This window comes from Uloborus diversus, chromosome 10 (assembly GCF_026930045.1).
Source record: "Uloborus diversus isolate 005 chromosome 10, Udiv.v.3.1, whole genome shotgun sequence".
Lineage (NCBI taxonomy): Eukaryota > Metazoa > Arthropoda > Arachnida > Araneae > Uloboridae > Uloborus > Uloborus diversus.
Genome location: NC_072740.1, coordinates 66,152,700 through 66,175,099, shown reverse-complemented (window position 1 = coordinate 66,175,099; position 22,400 = coordinate 66,152,700). Strand labels below are relative to the sequence as shown.

The window sequence follows — 22,400 nt, the reverse complement described above, 5'->3', positions numbered from 1 at the left end:
AGAAAACCTTGAGAATAAAAATTTGAAGATTTTCTTCAGAGCTTTTTACAGAAAATCTACAGATCTTAAGTCTGTAGATTTTCTTAAGATTTAGGTTTAAAAGTGGGCCAAATACCTTCAGATTTTCTCAACTTCCGAACATTCTGCAGAAAATCTAGAGATCTTCAGTCTGCAGATTTTCTTAAGATGTAGGCTTATGAAGTGGGCCAAATACCTACAGATTTTCTCAACTTTTTTTTTTAAGTTTTTTTTGAGATCCTTTTTAGTGGGGTATGTGGCCGAGTTTTCTGGTTTTGGTCGACTTTTTCTTTTATCGAGTAGGTACGCTAAATTGCCAAACCTAGAACGTTACAATATATATGCCGAAAACAGCGAAATAGATTCATCGGATAACACGTGACGAGGGAGGAGTCAAATGCTTTCTCCTGAAAAACGGACACTACTTGCAATTCTATCTTGGCTTTGGCCATATTTGCAGTACTGCTCTTTTAACATCCGTGATAAATCAGGAAGGTGCCAAGCTATTATATTATGCCTTTCTATATTTACTCTAATTTTCCAGGTACACAAGTGGCTTTAAACGGGAAGATTTCTGAATTTTTCCGGAGGCTTCTGTGATAATTTCAGGAAGGTTACTGAATTTCAGCAAAAAAACGTTCCTGGTTTTTGCAAGGTATGTTGCTGTCGCATCAGCTGCCCATTATTTTCCAGGAACGTTTCTGAATTGTTTTTACAGTGTATTAATAACTGCTACTTATTAATTTGTTATTGTAAAATATCAATACACTCCTATTTAACTCTGAGTACTAAAAACGAGACAAATAACCTCAGAATTTATGAATGAATTACATGAGTTATATGTCATTAATTTTTCTACATTTTTTTAGTTACTTATAACTCATGGACTAAGTTGTTGCTATGTGTTGACGTTAGACAGAGAGTTAGAGCATTCAGACGCGCTTGACCAGTACTGCTTCAGAAATTGGTTCTTTTGCCATAGATACTGAGAGAGTGGCTAGTATCAAGAGCAGAATATATGAAAATGACATCAAAAATCGTAATTTTAGGCAATATTTAGTAATGTTGTAGGAAAAAGGGTTAGACGTGCACTCCCAAAAGTTTTTCAACATTGAAATCACTTTAAAAATATCTTTGGTGATATTGGGGGGTCAAAAGCTTCTTCCGGAAATTTTTCGAAATACAAGTTTTAAAACGCAATTTTAGGCTACGTTTGGAGACATTAGTTGAGAGGGAGGTTATTTGGGATTGATCTAGGAACAAATTATGAAGTTTAAATCATGAAGACTCAATTTCAGGCTATTTTTGATAGTCTAAAATTTGCATTAGTTTAGGCAACGAATAAAATTATTCCTATATTGACTAACCCTGATGGGTACTAACGCTCAGATTAGTATACAAAAGTAAAAGTACATTTATTATTAATTTAAAGAAAGCGTTAGTTTTGTCGATTTTTTCAGAACTCAAGTCTCATGGAACCCCTGAGAGAGTTCTGTGGAACTCTGGGGTTCCACGGAACAAAATTTAAGAAACGCTGTTTTATGATAATGAGTTCGCCCCCAATTGCCTATTCTGAGAAGGTTTATTTCACTATAGATAAGTCATCGAGAATCTATATTTTGCAGTTCTAAAGAGTTATGGTTCGAGTTTTATTTATTTATTTATTTGTTATTTCTTTAAAGGTTTGACTTCATCGTAATAATGAATTAACGTTGGCTCAAAAATTATTGCATTTTGGTTCAAATATTGATAAACATAGTTCAAAACTTTTAATAAGGGTTACTTAGCATTTACTGAATTTTGCGAAGCTGACTAATGCTTATTTTTGTCAACGTTGGTATAAATGTTTGTTAACGCTGATTTAAATGTTCATTCATTTTGTCTTACAAATCTTCAAAAGATATCTCTGCTAAAATATTTTCAATTTTTTAACGTAGCATAGGGTAACGGCACCAGTAACAGACATGCTGGAGACATCGCTCTCAGGTTACAGGGTTCATACTCTATTTGGATAAAAAAAATTCCATGACTTTTCCAAGACTTTTTCATTACTTCAATGAAAATTTTCATGACCTCGTTACACGAAGAGAATAGCACTATTTAATCTCAAACTTGGTAATATTTGGAAATGAGCATTAGCAAAACGTCCCACAGCCTCATTGAAGCACTTACTCGTTGTGGAAAAAATATAAGTGCACACTTAAAAAACTAAACTATTCTTATTTGTCTTTATCATATAAATTTAAATAAAGTAAAAATGCAGTGAAGAAAATATGATGATGCTTAAATGTATGATTTTTTTTTTTAAAAAACAGAGAGAATGATATTGAATGGGACAAAGGTTGAATGAGTCATCATTAAGTTTCAATAAATTTGCTTCAAACGTTACCTTTTAGTGTCAACAGTGCCTTTAACCATCCACATAAGTTGACAGTATTTTGGTTCTTTAAAGTAAAGCCAATTAATAGTTTAGTTCTTTATGTTTCCAAACCAGATCTTTTTTGAAAAAACCATTCAGTAATGAATCAATCTTTCTGATTCAAAAGTATATTTGTTTTGTTTACAAATTTGCATTTTCAAATGCATATAAATTAATAGGTACAGAAATTTCAGAACACGTTTAATTCCCGACATTGAACGTAGCGGTGGATTGCATGGATTAGTTTTGTGTGCCGTATGTTGGGCACTACTGTTTTAGAGCATTCTAATTCCTCTTTTTCTGTATTCTGTCGCCTCACTTAATATCTATATTTTCTAAAACATTCAACAAATTAAGATAAACTCTGAAAAATTTAATAATAAAAGTTCTTACAAGTGATGGAATCGAACTCGCATGCAACTGAATTGCTTTTTTTGAGTGGGCGTGGCAAAACTAAGAATGTGAAATTTTGCTACTACAGAATATGAAACATAAGAAGTGTTGAAAATAACAGAAAATTCAAAATAAATGACGTCCGGCAGTAAAATCACATCGCAAAAAATGGCAAGCGGCTGCGACAGAAGTGGATGCAATGAGATTTCAAAATTCAGATTTGATTTTTGGATCGTTCAATTTTCCACTTTTAATAGCTTTTATGTGCTATACTGTTAAATCACTCAAGATTTCTAATGCTCCTTTAGTTACTGCTCCTTTCTCTTTGTCCAGGACATTTTTCCATGACTTGAAATAAATTTCCATGACTTTCAATGAAAATTTCAATTTTCCATGACTTTTCCAGGTCTGAAATTCTGTTATTTTTTTTCCATGACTTTCCAGGATTTCCATGACCCGTACGAACCCTGGCTTATCTCAATTTTTTGAGCCTTTTAATGTATTTAGACTTTTTAAACTATTTTTCTCCCATGCAACTACATCTCATCTAACGTTTGGCTGCTTCTGGATCCTCTGAATTAGTTAATTCTATTTTTATTTGCTCAATTTCGAAAAAAGATCCGACCCTCCAGTAGCAGACACCGACGATTCTGATGACACCCAGTAACAGATAGGATGAGGAAAGGATGAGTAATGGACAGAATTCCCCTTCTCTCTTCATAATGTGCAAAAGTTCTTTGTTTTTACATCTAAAACCTTATTAAATTCTAATGAATATGAAACACCAGCTGACCTCGTGGTAGCTGTTCATAACCTTCCACCATTGCCTTGTAAATCCCAACTGACTCATAAAATTCACTCTGATAACACTAGATGATTGCACCGTATTTATGGGTCGCAGAAACATCAGTTTTACCCGCCTAAAATTCTTATTATTTAAATCCAAACTTACGACTGTCTGTTATTGGACTCTTGTCTATTACTAGTGTCATTATACCCTAAATGGCGACAATTGCAACAATAAAGGATGCACGCAAAAAAAAAAAGGAAAAAATATATTATTGAAATGCCAGATTTAAAAGCTTAGACTGAATGCGTGGCAAAACCCATTTAAAACTTGATTTCAAAAGCTTGTGAAAGAAAGTTGATACTAAAAAGTGATACAAAATTACATACGAATCATCCGAGGTCATCAACGAAAGCAAATAAGATAAGAAAAATTATCATCACACCAATAAAAAGAAATGTGCGAAGTTCTAAACATATCTACTTAATAACCCTTAAAACATTACACGGGAATTCATTGCCTACTAAGGTTTCGGATTCGCAAGGATTTGTCTCATAACTGCCGTTTTCTTATGTACATATGCAGCAATTGTATCTTGTCTAAGGTGTCCTTTCGGGATAAAATACTGAAAGATGTTCAAAACTTCTGCTAAAATGCTGGAAAATTACAGATACAGCAATAACGGCGCAGGAAAAGATCAGGGCAGCCAGAGCTTGAGTTTTCCCCAATATCTTGGGTTTTCAATAGAGATCTTCGGTGCTTATGATTGCGTGTTTCATTGATAAAAAAGGCACATTTGCTAAATGTTTTACCGTTGAAGCACAAAATTTTCACTAAACTTGAATTTTTGGCTTAAAAATCAACAATGGAGTTTTCCTTTAAGCACAGGCTATAATTATCAAAAAAAAAAAAAAAAAAAAAAAACAATGCGTTAAGAAACAAACAACAAAAATTATCTTTGTACGTCGTGAATTGTTCCTACCTATCTGTCTTGAACCTTCGTATAATGGTAATCAAGTCAAGACATTAATAAAGTTACTTTTATTTATTTTAATTTTTTCCTTTTTTATGTATTTATTTATATTTATATACATATATATTTGCTGCTACAGCAGACAATTTTTACACCATTTTTAAAGAAATTGTTCTTAAGAAGTTATTATTTAGAGATATATTTTAGAACTTATTATTATTATTTTTTTTTTTTTTTGATAAAGTAAAAACTTTATCATTTTTACGATTAATAATCCACTAACTACAATAGTAGTAACAACAAAAAAAACAGAATAAATATTAAGAATTATTAGTTACATGATCTTGTGTTTTTCATGTCCAGATATTGGGAATTTTAAGGCCCCAATCTTGGGTTTTTCGAGAAATCCCACAAGCAGCCAGACAAAGATAGACATGAAGAATATTGAAAAGAGGTTAAGAGGCTCCAAAGATCCAAGTTCATGTACCGATAAAAATTACATTTCTTAGTATTGTCCGAAACAGAAGGATGAAGGGTTAATATTGTACGGTTTCAGTGACAAAAAACAACATAAAAGCGAGCACTCACAAATATTAACATTTGACTTTTTAAGAGCGATCTATAAACTGAATTTTTTTTTAGTCAATTTATTTTTTATTTTTACAACAACAACATGTTGTAAAAAAAATAACATAAAAGATGAGCATTCCTAAACATTAACATTTGATTTTTTAAAGAGCGCTCGAAAAACTGAATTTTTATTTGCAAAATTTATTTTTTATTTTTACTTACTTATTTACTTCTTTGAACTCGAGCGCGAATTAATGACAAAGCTCGTGTTTGGTTCGAGTGAAGATTTGAAATATTTCATTCAATCGTATCGCATTTAAGTTCAGGCACTTTTGTTGTTTTAATTGTCGCCTCAATTTGTTACATTTATTATTTGCAGAAGTTTGCTTTCAATATTTTTAAAAATTATGACAGATAGTAATGTTCAAAGCATGTTTTTGCGCATTGCAGCGTTTCACTGTGAGAAAATACTGCGATAAAATGAGACTTGAGATGGATTTTTTTCTCTCACTTTTTCAGAAAACTAAAGGTTCATACTTGTAAAAAGGTGTGCTATCCCTTACACAATTTTTTCCCTTTTTATAAAAACATTTTTTTTTTCAATGTCAAAGCTCCCTAAATTGGTTTAATTGCCATAAAAAAACTGAAATTCAACTGCTTACATATTTAAAAAAGGGAAGAAGTGATCTATTAGGTCAAAAATAATAATAATAATTAGTATTATTGTAATTATTGTTATTATGATACGTGAAACCTGTATAAGTTGACCACTTGCGGTGCAGTACTTTGGTGGTCAACTTAGACAGGTGGTCAACTTATAAAGGGGGTAATGATTTTTTTTTTTTGTTATTTCTTGCACCATTTATTCATTTTTTGATTAATTGACACTTACTATTTCTGTTCAACTCACTTTCATTGTTTAGTATTACTTTGAAACAATAATTTAAAATGTTATTCAAATATTTTTAGAGATTATTTTCCCAGAATGACGTATAATGTGTCACGCAAATTTAAAATTTCAGTAAATTGATCAAAAAAAAAATCTTATTGTTTATGAAAAGTTACTCATTTGATATTAATAGTTCCTAAAAATTCATAGCTAATAAAAAAATTACAAATTTTTCGCTTTTTTTTTTTCTCATATACATTTATAACCCCATGATGATATACTTTTCAACAAAATAACTCCTTATTGAAGTTTGGCGCACTTATTAGACCAGTTTTGGAAATTCCATATGTCTCCCAGCTAATTTTCTCTGGATTTCTCTTTTTTCAATTAATTTTAATATTTCATACTTTTTATCAATCTCAAGTTCAACTAACTTTCTTTTTGAAGCCATTTTATGTAAAACTATAACACAAAGAGCAACAAGTTGGACTCTCATAGTTCAAAAAGGCAGTTGAAAATGGAAATGTCCTATCTCTTAATCCCTTGCACCAAAAATACTGCAATGCAAGTAACTTTACTCTTTAGCACAATTCCATTGTTGCCAAAATATTGCAACTGGAAAAAAATACTTTGTGTTTTTCTATTGACACATGTTTTCATTGAACATAGAGTACAAAAGTCAGTCTCAAATAGTGTAACAAAAGAAAAACAATTTTGGAGAATAAAAGGGTTCTTAGTAGTTTTCACATGTGGTTAAACTCAAAAGGAGGTTTAGTTATGCTGCTGTTTCATTCAAATGGTTAAATGCTGGTGTGGATCAAAAATATTCTTGGAAACTATAAAAAAAAAATAATAATATAAAATAATTTGCTAAATAAAATTTAAAAAATTAAATCAAATGGTCAACTTACAAAGGGTATTTTACAATACTCCAAACCAAATTTGGTGTTCATTAGTGGTCAAGATAGACAGGTGGTCAAGATAGAGAGATGGTCAAGTTACAGAGGTTTTCCTTCATTATATAAGATAGGACTAATTCCGTTCCTAAAAAAAGCGGTCAACATAGACAGGTGGTCAACTTACAAAGGTGGTCAACTTTACAGGTTTTACTGTATCTCAATAATAACCATGTTTGAAAAATATCGAAGAGGGGCCAAATCATTTTTAGAATGAGATTTTCTCAAAAAAAAAAAGAAAGAAAGAAAATGTCATTATGTGCAAATGCTGCAACAAGGCATATGTTATCGACTGTTTTTAGAAATATTGTTCCTGCCTTGGTTTTAGGAAACAATATTTTAAATATGAGTAAAAAAAATATAACATTACATAACACCGAAACTAAACAAATATTTTATGCACTTGCTTTATAGAGTACCGAAAAGAGTTGAGTTTTGCATTCATCAAAAAAAAAAAAAAAAAAAAGTTAATCTTGCAGTGGGATTTCAGTCTTTATCAATAGTATAGGGTAACACCCCCAGTAATTGGCAGGTCACCAGTGATTGGCACTTCCAACAAAAATGTCCTAAAATAAAATTTGTATCCAATCTTTTAAAATTAGAAGCCCATATACCAACTGAATGTACATTTACTTTAAAGATTATAACTTCAATTAGTGTTACTAAATGGTAACAGTGAGGAAGGAGAAACAATTGTGGCTTGTTCAAGTCAGCCATTTTTGTTGCAAAAGCTTCTTCTCTGGCTTAAGGGAACCATGCGCATCAATCCATTAAAATGACTTAAAATATATTTTAAATTTTCGTTGTCAAAAGTTTTGTTTAGTTGAAAAGTGTTACTTTGAGTGGGTGGAATTTTGTCCCTTTTTGGATTTTTGAAATAGTGATGGATGCCATTTAGTGCTTCAGTTTTGCTAGTCTCCAGTAATTGGCACATGTGCCTATAAACACTAATGTGTTCTGCAATATGTCACTATTTTGATTTCTGATACTTTTGCAGCTACTATATCATATGGGTTCTATTATTATTTGAATCATAAAGAATATACTCAGACCTCGAAGTGGTTTCTTTGGGGGGGGGGGGGGAAGTAGGAGATATGAAATCAAAAATTAAAAAAATAGGAAAAGTAGGAAAAAAAATCACTTGAAAAGGTAGGAAAAATAGGAAGAGATAAGACTGAACACACGTCAAGAGGAAACAAATTTAGCGTAAACTTTATTTCTAATGTAAAATAAACTAACAGTATTTTTGATTTAAAATTGTCTCGAAAATAAACTAATAGTACTTTTGAAGTATTAAAGGGATTTAATGAAAGACCGAGTCGTAAAAACAAAATGAAAGAAACAAGCTGACAATTTTCAGAATGAAAAATAAACTGGTGGAAACAAAGATACTAAATACAAAAATATGAAAATAAAATCCAAACAAAGAAACACCTTTCAACAATACAGTAATAAAAATTTTAAGTGTGAAAGAATAAAATGCAATATAGCCATCGCAAAATAATAATAATAATAATAATAATAAAACTCACATTTTGGTGCAATAAAACCATTTTTGTTAAAGATTTGTTTTGTCAAAAACGAAAACATTCCTTCGAGAGCATCCATTTATCATTTGAAAATACTAACACTTTCAGCTCCTGTTGTCATAAACTGCGATATAAAAATAAAAGTAAATATTAATTTAGTTTTAGTTTAAAATAATCAGCAGCTGACATGCATTCTTGCATAAACAGGTGCAGATGTTTGTATTTGAAAAACAAAAGGAAAAAGACTGAAAATGCAGAACTAAAATATATTTGTTTTTAAATATCCGGACAAAAAATTTATAATAAAATAATTAAACTAAATAAATAACGAAATAAGCAAACTAAAGGGTTTGTATTATGTTATATAGTTTTAGCATTCAACAAAAATTTTTGCTTCAGGAACGTCATTTAGGGGGGTCAGTGGGGTCAATTTTTCCCCTCCCTGGCTTTAGAAAATTAATGCTTAATTATACAAGTTTGTGCGTTTTTTATTGTTTTCAGACAAAATTTGCATTTAGCATTTCATTGCGCAACGAAGCATTCATTGCGCAACGAAGGCTAGCATCCTTCGCTAGCCATCCCTCGGGGGAAAATCAAAATGACAGGCCAGTTTTAATTTTAATCAAGCAATAAAAACGAATATTGTTTTACTGGTTTGATGATTTTTTACCTTCTTCTTCCAAAATTTTTGTCACGGAAAAAAAGGAAAAATCCATGCATGGTAAACATAACGTTTTTACTCAATCCTCACCATACAACAAAAATATTCATCCGGAAATTGTTCACGAAATTGAGAGGGGGGGAGCAACTCCTCGATGCTGATGATATATCAGATTAGAAAATACCCATTAAAAAGAAAAAGAAATACAGTACATATTTGCTTGTGGCTCTATCCCCCCCACCCCAACTTTTACAAATGTGAAGAAATGAAAACGGAATCTCGCATTTAAATTGATTTTTCAAAACAATTTTTTTCTCCAAAAATCGGGAACGTTTTGCCCATCTAGGTTTTGCCAAGCTTTTTTTTTTTTTCTTTGCAAATACATTCAAGAAACTGAAACTTTATAATCATGTTTCCTATTTAGAATGAACAATAATCATATTTATGCATGAAAAAAGTTAGTTTCTGCGATTATTTTTGAAGTGTTCCGTTTTTGCGAATTTCTGTTATATGTCGCTTTTATTTTGTACTAATATCAAGAAAGTATGTACAGTGTACAGGTTTTTCATTCTTTGCTTTCTTACGTTCTTCTCAAGGTTTTACATTGCCTTTCTGTTTAAATAGAGCTCCATTTCCCTTGTAATCATCTATACAAAAAATTGGTGAATTCGACTTTTCCCGCACTTTTTGAACAATCGGCCGTTTACTTTAATTAAAGCTTCTAATTGACGAGTAAGTAATATATAATTGCATCAGAATGTGCCGGTATCCATTTCTTTATTGTTTAGTTAAAACAGTTAAGTCGGAGCGATAAAAAGAAGAGTCGATCATAAAACGCAGCAACGGTAAAAAAGTCACTAACGAAAACTTAACTTTTAAACACGCAGACGCCGCGGCGTTCCTTCCAGAAATTACTGTAGTACTAATTAATCAATGAAAGCTCAAGATTCGATTGTTTTTTTTTTTTTTTTTTTTTTTTTTTTTTCAAAATTGAAACATGCAGAAAATTATCGGTGCGACATTGTAAAAATAAAAATCAATGCACAATTAAAACTACTATACTAAAGAAAGAAAAAGTAGGGAAAAAAAGGAACAAGTAGGAAAATAAGGAGAGAGCTCTAAAAAATAGGAATTCTTTGGGATCTGTATACTGTTAAATTTTTAAGAGAAACAATAAAAAACAAATATGTTTGGCCATCAGTCAGATATTGCAATTATAGAGAATTGGTTCATTTTTCCCCTTAGAATCATCGGGTCAATGTTGCTTTTTCTGTGGAAACAGCTATAATTCGTAAAATCGAAACTGCATACCGGCTAATGAAACAGCAATAATCTCGATATTTTTTTTCATGCAACACTCCAAATTTATTTTTATTTCTCTAAAATACGTCTTCAACGTCAAGATGTGTGATTTAACACTAACTTATGTAAAATTACCCACTTTAAATTAACATTAATTATGTTTCTTATGATGATAAAATTTGTATGTAATCTAAAAGTGAAAAATAAAGTGATTTTCCAGTTCTATTAACATGTGCCAATTACTGGATCACTAGGCGTCATACACTGGGGTATCAGGTGCCAATTACTGGTGATTTTGGCAACTTTATATATATATACTTTTATAAAAATGTTAATTCAAAAGTTTTTGATTTTAGTGAACTAAATAGGTGCACAGATGTGCATTCTTTATTACAAAAATATTTGCAAGTGAATATTTTTTTAAGTAATGAAAACAGAAGTAAATTTAAGGACAAACTCTTAAAGTGCCAATTACTGGGGTCATTACCCTAATTGAGGAAAAAACATATAATATCTAACTACAACTTTCAATTCCAAAACTAAGATATGAGACTAACAAACACGAAACGAAAATTGAAAAGCAATTGCATGCGCATGTTTATTCGATTTAAACCCGCGTCTTTATTTCTCTATTGCTATTGTGACGGACAGGTCTATTTTAGTAGTGTTGCCATTCCGCCAGGTAATTCTGATGGCGCCTGTATGGCGTCCGACGGACTGCATTTCCGCGCCAGCGGAAAAACTGATTGGAGAGGAAAAATTTTCTCTTTCAGCTGCTTGTTTTCGACTGCTCACAACATATGCCTTTAAACCAGGCACTAATTGCCGACCTTGTGAAAGAAACATTCTTATTCATGACACGTCTTCTTTCCATTTTTCTACCACCAGCTCAAACGAGAACCTGCGTGTTTCTTTTTCCGCGAGGTGGATATCCACTATCCGGATGAAGCTCCTCACCCTTTGCTGCCAGCTGATCCCTTTGTTCCATTGGTCTCCAGGTGGAAAATTTTGGAAGTTATGCTCAATTTAAATCGCATTTGAAATGTCACCAAGTTTGAATGATAGTGAGAGTAACGTTCATGTTCTATTTTCTGAGTGGGAAACTTTTCACGGGGATGTCCTTTTAGGAAGAAAAAAATAATCATCCCTGTTATAACAACGTTTCTCAACCCTTTTTGACCCGCGGAACAGCAAGAGCTTTAAAATATAAATAAATAAATAAAAAACGCAGACCAGTGATGCTTTTTTTCTTCTTCTTCTTTTTTTTTTTTTTTTGGAAAAATAATAAAAATAAAACATTTCCGTTTGCAAACCGTTAAAAACATGTGAACCTTTTAACAGACGTGTAAGGTTTTTTCACCTTTTTTCTTCTTTTTTTTTCACACACACAAAAAAAAAAAAAAAAATGATGCAGGGACCGTTAAGCACTTGTAAAAACATTTTGCGAACGGCTGAGTACAATTTTTTATTTTTTATAAAATAATAATATGATAAATGAACTAATAAATACAAAAAAAAAACTTTACTCGCTGTTAAAGAAGTATTTACAGAAGTATTTAAGTGTTAAAAATAAGGGAAATAATTATTGCGATACTTTTGCATAAGTAATAAACACTGTAGAAAAATCAAAAAAAGCACAAAAAATAATCAGAAAATTCATGTAAAATATGTCGTATAGGATTTATTATTCTTATTATTTTGGTATTCTCTCTTTTTTCATTACGGAACTTTATTTTAACTTGAACGAGCAAAAAAATCTCTGAGGACCGGTCAAATGTTGCTGCAGACAGGTGCCGAACCACAGGTTGAGAATTGCTGGTATAGATATAACGGTGGCGATTCTTGCACGTACAGGTGAATTCAAATTTGTTTCCGACATGAGGCGAGGCAAATCGCAAGCCATTTTCTTTCTTTCTTTCTTTTTTTTTTCCATAAAATATTTGAGCAATTTTAATTACGCTATGTGCCATTCCACCGTCACTTGTGCGACAATTCGAATCGATAATTTCCCCAACATTTTGTTACCGATCTTAATACTTTTAACTAAACAGGAGTACGCACATTTTTTATTCTTCAAAATAGATACAAAGATACTCCTGACACAGTATTATTTTTATTAAATTACTTTGTAACAAAATTTAATTTATTTGCATGCGTCACGTGCGGGACATTCAAAGCCTACTTTTGTAGTTTGCTATATGCATTACTAGATATTTTAGCTCTATTAATACAGCAATAACGAAACAAATTGTAGGTTTTGAAAGCTAAGGTTCTAACGAAAAGGAAACATATCTCATTTGTTGAGAAATAGTAATTTAAACTGTGAAAATAAATTATGTACATGGCCATTCCACAGAAAACGATCATTTTGTCCCGCACTAGACGGTTCCTATATTTCATTTTAAAAAATAATTTTAAATGGTAATGACGAAATTTTTTGTTTAAGAAGTCACACATACGTTTGTGATTTCCTAAGCAACAAAATTTTGCTCATTACCCTTTTGAACTATTATTTTAAATGAAATGTATGAAGCGTCACGTGCAGGTCAAAATTTCGTTTTCCTTGGAATGGCTTTATGAGTTAAACTTCGGGGTATTTCGGATTTAATTCTTCCTCCGGTTATTAGAATTAATTATTTGGAAAGTTGAGTAGACAAAAATAATATTGGTTTCCGCTGTCAGCAAGCAAAACCGCGAGGGCAAAACATGAAATATACATACAACATTGTACAAACGGTGGACTCGAGTTACAACGCGATTCGACTTCGCGAAATGGCTGAAACGCGAGTTTTTCACAAGTAACGAATTATAGAGCTAACTCGAATCCTTTGCCTACAACACGAAAATTTTCGACAGAATAAGTCAGGTAGAAAACGAAAGGTCAATTCATTACTCTTTCTTGTTCTTCCTCTTCTTCTGAAGAGTTGCATGATGTACATGCGCTGTCAGCAGCATAAATTATCATCTTCTTCATTTTTAAAGTTATAAATATAACTACTGTATCTACTTTACAGTACTATTACAGTGCTGCATTTTATTACTACTATTAACTGTACGAACAGTTTTAATTTTCCTCTCTCTCTCTCTCTCTCTCTCTCTCACTGATCTTGATTTCGTCCACCAAAAAAATAGTAAAAAGTTGTTTTGAAGTAGTTCTTCAGATTTTAGCAAGAATATGAATAGACAAAAATTCAAAATCCAAAATGGAGGCGAATATTACCCACAAAGATTTATATTTTGAGAGGATTACAGTTTTTTTTTTTTTTTTTTGAGAGGGAGAGAAAGGGCCAATAATGCTGTACAATTGTAATATTTTACTTTCGCTCACATTGTAAAAGTTTCATTAAGCGTCAGGGGTTTTCAACAACTTCACGCAAACTCAAAAAATCGCTAGCTTTCATTTCACTAAATTTGTACAAATCATACGAAATTTAATGCACGATTTAAGTCGTAACTAAGTATACATTCCATTTTCAGGGCCGCTCCACGAAAAATGAAACCAGAGCGAAAAAATTTTTCTTTTTTTTTTTTTTTTTTTTTTTTTTAATGGGTAGCAATCATTTTTGTGTGTCAAAAACATGCTCTTTCCAATGGTGTTCTTTTTATTTACGTACAAAAATATTTAAGTCTTAAAGTGAATGCTTTAAATTTGGTTTCTTAAAAATGATCATATTTCAGGTATTCAACTTTCATCTTTAAAAAATAATTAAACTTAATAATGATTATTTTTAATCTTTTTAATACTGTAAACTAATATTAGCATGTAGTTACATATTAAATAACAATTTGAAAATTGATATTAATTGAATTGATTTTGGCTAAATCAATGTCCATGGAATGAAAGTAAAGTCAATTAAAATTAAATTAAAAATTGCTACGTTTAGAAAATATATTAAAAATTGTACTTACAGTTGAATAATAAATAATTTTCCAGATCTGGCAACATTTAATTTATCCTTAGAGTGATACTGAATGATATTAAAACTGTGCTCTTCCACAATTTCAAGAACATGTTCGCATTAAGCGAATCCAAGCATCGGCATTCGAGAATGACAAAAAGCATGCTTTAGTTCTTCAATTGGATTTTGTGAAGAATAATGGGTGTGAGTGGCAAGGAGAGGTGCAGTCAGCATTATGGAGTCGGAGCTCTGTTACTTTGTTTACTGCAGCATTGTTTGATGCACAAAATACCCAGTGTTTTCTTATTCTATCAGACACCAATGATAAAAGTAAAAACACTGTTGCAGTGTTTTTAACCAACCTCCTAAATGTAATTCCAGCTAATAATAGATCAAAATTAATAATTTGAACCGATGGCCCATCGAGTGAATTTAAGAATCGGTACAAGGCATATTTACTACATGAACTAAATTTAAAATTCCAAGAAAAATTTCATAACATAAGCTGGAAATATACTGCCACTTCTCATGGCAAAGGAGTTGTCGATGGTATTGGTGGGTCAGCAAAAGTACGAGTGCGTGCGGTGGTTATGGCCAGACGCGAAACAGTCCAAACAGCTTTAGATTTTTCGAGAGTAGCTGCTAAATTTATGCGTAATATCACAGTTATGTCAATAATGCAACATCAAATCGATGAGGAATCTGAAGCTATAGATTGGTCAAAAGCACAGGAGGTGAAAGGAATACAAAGTATTCATGCAATTATCTTTGGAAATTCTGCATTGCATTTCTACACTAACTGTGGCTGTAAAGAAACCGCATTCATTTTGAAATATTTAGAAGTGGATAACAAACGAATGTCAAAAGTAATTGTTACAGGTTCATCCCTTTTAGTAAAAGTTGCAGGGGAAAAAAGATGACAAAATTTTGTATGTCAAGTTTCAATTCCCGAAGATGAAAATCATGACTTAACTGTCTCGTATCTAAAGAAAGTATCAGCAACAAGCTTTTCTTATGTAGAGAATGCTGAACAATATCAAGTGTCTAGAAGTGATATTGTGAAAGTCATGCCAATGCCTACAATTTCTGATAGATTTGTAATGTTCAATGAACCTGTCGATGCACAATTTGGGTAGACACGAAACTGTAAAATTAACCTTAATTAACGCAAATTTATTACGTTTTATCTTAAAGTCATGTATGTCAAAAATAATTTTGTAGTTCTTGCAGATAAAGAACTCATACAAGCAAAGCTATGCTTAAAATATTGCATTAATTTCGTACTCTGTCACTCACATGATTGCCATGTCACAAACATGATATACCTGGTTTTTATTTTTTTTTAAATGTACCTGGACCTGAAGAAGCGTAAAAAAACTGTTTTTATTAACTACAGCTTAGATGTTAAATAAACAAAAAAATATCAACATTGAAATCTTTGTACATTTGCTGAAATTAATTGTGAAAGTTTCAAAGTGGAAAAGGACTTCAAAAATTGTCCCATACATGATAGATACAGTTTAATTATCCTGCGTCTAATTAATTCATGCAATGTGTATGAAATTTTTTTTTATATAAATGTAGTAGGATACTCTTATCAAATAAAAAAAACATTTCATGAAAATATTTAGTTTCAATCCATTTAAAAAAATTCATTTTGTTGAATTTTTTTTTACAAATGTCACATACATGATCGTGGAACGGCCCTTCAATATAATAGTATAATAAGAAAAAAATAGACTTTTAACGTTGTTAATGATTTGCTTCCGCACGTAATGAAGTATTTAAAAAAACATAGGTAAAGTAGCATCGACAAATATTCATCCACACACAGTGGTTCGGAGAACTTAATAATATCCCAATTTGTTTTGAAAAACGTGTTCTATATTGTCTTTCAAAAAAAAAAAGAAAGTTTGATCTCTTTCTATTCAAGTACGAAATGTGCTCAATATTTCTGACCCACCCGTACTATTTTAGGTTTAGGAGGAACCCCTTTTTCTGCGTTGGAAAATAGTCAGTTCAAAAACTTTTACATTCGGGAAAGGGTGGGGGGGGGGGGGGGATGGCTTTGCAAACATCTCCTCCACTTTACTTCTACTTTTATCTGTGAATTTTCTATTTCATAGTTCGTTGCAAGAGGCTGGCAAGTAGTAACAACACATGCAAGCAATAAATATTATGGAGCTTTTCTCATTTTCAACTGACTAACTGCTGTTTACGAAGTACTTTATTCCATGAGAAAACATTTACCACTTACAAACAAGGATCTGTTTATAACATTAAAGAAAGTGCTAAGACATTGACCTCAAAAAACGGGAGAAGCAGGGAGATTTTGTCAAGTTATCCAAGGAGGTAAAGAAAACTCAGCTTCCGTGGGAGACATAATCTTCATCTGCATCACGCGCTACTTCCGGGAAAATGACGTATGAATTTCTCTACGAAGAACGAAAAACAATCTTATAACCAGAAAGTTTTGAAAATTAGAATCCCTACACATGGCAGAGAGTGCATCTGCGAATGGGTAACACTGAACACAGATTAAATTTAGAGAATGGACGTTTCTAACGATCTGTGTACAGCCCATCCCAAGATTTAGTTATTAGTTTTTTTATTCACATCCTCAAATTTTATGCATTAGCTCGCTTAGAAACAAATATCAACGATTAGAATTTAGAGTTCAGAACTTGATATACCATTTGGACTTGTCGGAATATGTCACGAAACAACTTTTCAATTTTTTATGACCAGAATATTCATGTGAACTGTATTAAAATACAGCGGCAGGAAATTTACGAATATTGCTTTGAGTACAGAGGGGTATTTTCATCTAATAATGAGAAAATAAGCAGAAGTGAACTTGAAAAAGAAAGAAATGAAAAATTAATATATCATTGAAACATCATGGAACGAAGCCCCTCATACACAACAATAAAGCAGGCCAGGCACATCTGTAGTCCCCTTGAATGATACAATCGTTAAATGTATTGGGACCGCACATCTTTTATGTCATTGCATATGCTAAAGGCTAGAATATACGAAGAGTTTACCTAAAACAAAGTCCTAGATTGCAAAAAAAAAGTTTTTTTTTTTTTTTTTTTTTTAATGTTAAAAGCAAAATTGCTCTACATTGTGTACACAGCTCTCGATTTTAAATATTAAAAAAATAATAATAATAAATAAATTAATTAGTTAAACTATATTTTGTTATAATTTTATAATATAGGATCAAAAACAGGGAGCTTCTAAGCTGAGCTTCATGGGCCTATTGGTGAATCTGGCACTGTAAATAGGACACAATTTTTTTTAGAAAACTGTATTATAGGTTTCAAGAACATCAAACAACGTGATATTTTTTTCAATCTCTACACTCGTTCAGGCGGTTCATAGAACCCTGAAACACGAGTCTAAAATTTCATCGCTTATTTGTGCGTATCATTTTCATTAATTTTTTCCTAAACAAAGGTAAACTTTATCCCATTAAACAAGAACATAGTTTGTATTGATTTTGAAATGATTTACAAAAATGCTTACCATGGTTTTTATATGGTTTAACAAACAGAGGAGTTTCTCGCATCATTAATTCTTGCAACTGTAATATAATTTAAATTATTTAAACTTAATTTCTCATTAACGTATGCTTCCAGAATTGTGTATCGTTTAACATAACTTCGAAGTTTCAAAAACGTTGCATGGTATTTCCAAAATTTAGTACAGCACCATATAGTACAACCATAGTACAGCCATATTTATTCACAAAGTTAGAAAGATTGAAATACGGGATTTTTTTACTGCCTTTACTTAGGTTACCAGGCTATGTAAATAGATTTTTAAAAATACCTATCATATTAATTGAAGTCCAGTGGCTCAGTGGTAGCGCTTCCACGCCGCAGTCCAGGGTTCGATTCCCGGGTTGTGCACGGTCGACTCGGCCTTTCACCCCTTTAGTGGGTCGATAAAATGAGTACCAAGAATGGCTGACCACCTGACTGGAACATGTGCCCTTGCACCCCAGAGCCCTCGGTAAACTGAGATGGGCAATGGTGGCTTTGGCCCTAACATAGGCTGTTGCTTAGAGATTATATATATATATATATATATATATATATTGCTAGCACTTTCTTGAGTTAAAACACTATAACTTAATTTTAAAAAAAGTTTCATAGTGAGTGAGCAAAGAAAGGAGAGACAACAAAGCTTGAATTGTCTTTACTACTTTGAGAAGAAATATCCCCAGAGTTATGTCCTTTTTCACTGTAAAATTTTATCTTATAGCAAATGCACAAACTACTTCCTACATTAAAATGTTCAATGTTTTATTGAACACAAAAGTATTTTTCTTAGTATTTCATTTATTTTATTTTACTTTTCAGTGCGCGACGGAACGTCACCCCACGAAATATCTGGTTTTTCATTGTAAAAAAAATTGCAAATGTAACGTACATTGGCTTCAAACCCCCTTTTCTTTTGGTGACTCCTACCGATCATTTTTCTCCAAATACATGCAACTGACCCGCCTAAATGACAGGTCTCTGGAGTGTCGGGCCTTACAGGTTAGGATAATCAGCGCGTTACTCTTTAGCTTTAAAGTTCTCCCCCCTCTCCCCTTCTGTAGGGGTCTTGTTAGAGTAAATACTACGAAGAGACATACTAAGCAAAGGTTTCATTCATTATTTTAGGATCTTTTTCAATTCATGCACCGGCATTTCTAGTTGAAAGGGGTTTGTTTCCCCTCTTCCTAATTTTATATTTGATTCTTAGAACTCTCTTATGGTTATTCCCGAGTTATAAAGCAAAAATAAAAACAGAATCAGTTATTCAAGTACTTTTCATACATTTACAATTTTTCCTTCTCGGTTTGTTCCCAGTAAAGTTTTCAATTTGTGCAGCTGTTTTATTGTTAGTTTTAAATTGGATTTGTTTTGTAATACTCTTTTTTTTTTTTTTTTTTTTTTTTTTTTTTGTACTTTCCCCCTTCTAACGTTTATTAAATTTTCCAGAAATAGAGGAACATGATCAACAAAATGAATTGGTTATTAAGTATTTCCCATGCACAAGTAGTTTCCTTAGAAGCCCAGTGACTCAGTGGTAGCGCTTCGCGATTCCACGCCGCAGGCCCGGGTGGTATTCCCGGGTCGAGCATGGTCGACTCAGCCGTTCATCTCTTCAGCAGTTCGATAAAATGAGCACCAAGCATGCTTGGGGACTAAACCCTGGGGCTTCCGCGTTCGGATGACCATCTAACTGGAACTTCTGACTAGCACCCCAGAGCACTTGGTCAGGAAGTTGAGAGGGCCCAGTAGGCCTTGGCTGCCTGGGTTGTAGGGCCACTGAGCTTGTTTAGGTAGTTGCTTCCTTAAACACATTTTTCATGAAAAAAAAAATTATAAAGCTCAATTTTTAACCAAGAGTGTCAAACCATACCACTTAGTAATGCTCATTTTCATTGTCCAGCGTCAATTTTTTCATTCGTAATGTTCCCTATCTTGAATACCTTTCTTATTTTCTAAGTTCCAGGCTTTCATGTTTTTGACCATTGAAACAACGGGCACCCATGATGAGAGGTCCTTATCCAGCAAGTTTTATTTGACGATTCGGCAACTTTGGAGACAGTATTGCTTTCTTTTTTTTTTCTTTTAACGATTGCTTTTTTCATTAGATGTAGGCATGGGTGCAAGTTCGTATTTTGTCATTTGATAAAATTAGGAATTGCATTCACTTCACTCATGTTTTATAGTTAAAAGGAATCCCTTCATCATTGCATAAAGTTGTGAGTTTAAAATGTAAGTAACCCTATACTGAGTTTAATTACAACTCGAAGCTCAGTTTATGCATTGTTCAAGGCCTTCCCATGTAACCCCAATACACGTAGTCACTACGCCTCAAAGCTCACTTCTTTATGCAATGCATCAAGGGCGCCCATATAAAGGGGCAAGTGGGAGCTCAAGGCCCCCTTCCCCTCCCCTTAGAAATTGGAACTTCCTTGCTTTCAGTACTTTTTTCTTTGCAAAAATGTAAAAATATTTCTTCTCCAGCCTTTAATGAATAATTTATTAAAAATGTCAAGCTTTAATAAATCTAATCTGCACTGAAATCGGTTTCTATGGGGAAAATATCCTGCTAAACTATGAGGAAAATATCTGACGCCCCTTTAAAATTTTGCATATGGGCGCCCATGCAATGCATTGATAAAGGAATTCCTTGTATTCCCGAAACAAGTGGGCTGTTACGCCCCAAAGCTCACAACTTTATGCACCGATGTAGGATTTCCTTGCAACCATTCCCAGCATATACAATATTTTGTGCAATTTATCCTATAAATTTGTTTGGAATATCTTATGCATTATGTATGAGATAAAGGGGTTTTTCGTAGATCTAACTGCTAAGAGCGTTTCAATTTGCTAATTAATTGCTTACGTATCCAGGGCCATCGAGAGCCAAGAAGGCCCTGGGATCCCCTTCTACCCCTAAATATTAGCCAAATGTATACCACTCAGATGCCAAACCCTCCCTCAAGGGACGGGCCCCTAGTTTCCGACTAGGCTGTCACGGCCTCTCGTCGGCTTCGTACGTACCAAAGTAAACGTTTTACTTCTCGGAATCTAAATAGTTCAAAAAAAAATAGGAAACGGACTTACCTGTAATTCACACCATGCCACAGCTACTCCTGTCAAGGTATCCAATCCTTTGTACACAGTTTTGAAGGACCCCCTGCCAACTTCTTCCTCAAACTTAAGAAATCGGCCATCAGGAGAAGTGGCCTGGGCCTTCTCTGCTTCGTCTTTCTCACGCACTTCGCCACCGGAGGATGATTCGACCTGAATAGTTTTCAACTCCTCAACTCCCATGGGTTTGTCGGCCTCTAATATCACATTGTCAGCTCGGGGTTCGTCGCTCTGCTGCCGCTCGCTAATCAACGTCCTATCATCAACTACCGGTGGCGCAACCGATGGAGAAATCGGAGATTTATCAGCATCACATTCAGAAAGTGTGAGCTCCTTATCTGACTGTTTGGGAGCGGACGTCATAGTTGCTAAATCTTTATCACAGACATGGTCATCCGGAGCAGCATCGCTTTCGGAGGGGTTTTCCCACGAGGGAGTACCGGGGGTCGAGTCTTTGGAGTCCGTAAAGGCAGAGTTCGTCAGCATCAAGCGAATGTTGTAGCGGGGAGAAACTTTCCTGAAATTCTTCCCCTCCACCAGCTTGGTGCTCGTCTCATTATCACCGAAGATGTCCTTGTTCTTGGCATCCCCGCTTTCGGGAGGAGAGCTCGGCGGAGTGGACTCACGAGATCCAATACCAGCTGAAACATCGTGAGGTTCCGAGACCGATCTCGAAGGAGAATTGCTACAAGGAGCTACTCTCCGAACGCTACCCGGAAGTTTTGAAGTCATGCTACAAGGACTCTGAGTATTTCCTTTCTTAACATGTGTCGTGAGTGGGTCCGCACTGCTGCAGAGGTCAGCAGAGGCAACCCTCACTATACCACGACGCGAGCCCTTGCTCTTGTTGACAGAGAGCAGAGAGAAAGCTGTCGCGGAGGGCGATTTGGCCTGTTTCCCGACACACGTGCTGTGATGCGAAGACGAGATCTTCTGTTGCTCGTGGAGACGACGCTCGGGAGAGCGGGTCGTCTGCTTTGTCGCCTTGGCATCGCCTACGTTGGAGTTGGAGCGTTCCATCCTCCCCGCATCTTGCTGCCCTCTCGGGGGCCCGGGTGGAACGGAAACGCAAGGCCGATGCGGAGATTGTTTACGTTGACGGCCGGCCGCGGGCTTCTGAGTGGAGGGGATGCCGCTCGGAAGGATCTGACGCCGGCTGTACGGAGTCGTCGACGGTGGGGTGATGCGGTTGTCATTCTGAGCTGCTCGCCGTTTCTGGGTAGGACTGGGAGATTCGATATTCTGAAATTGCCCGTTCGTCGAAGACGTTCGTTGACGGGACATTTCAGTTGCCAGGAGGCTTTTGAAGCAGCAACTTTACGAAATCTGAGGAAAAAAAACA

The 22,400-nt window shown here is 33.8% G+C and overlaps 1 protein-coding gene across 1 annotated transcript in view; it reads right to left on the bottom strand.

Annotated features, from left to right (window-relative positions):
- LOC129231035 (serine/threonine-protein kinase WNK1-like) overlaps positions 1–21,790 on the bottom strand; it is a 247,222-nt gene extending 225,432 nt beyond the window's left edge. The window contains exon 1 of the mRNA XM_054865282.1: positions 21,032–21,790. Coding sequence (XP_054721257.1) covers positions 21,032–21,790 — 759 coding nt within the window. The remainder of the gene's footprint in view (positions 1–21,031) is intronic.
- Positions 21,791–22,400: the final 610 nt, after the last annotated feature.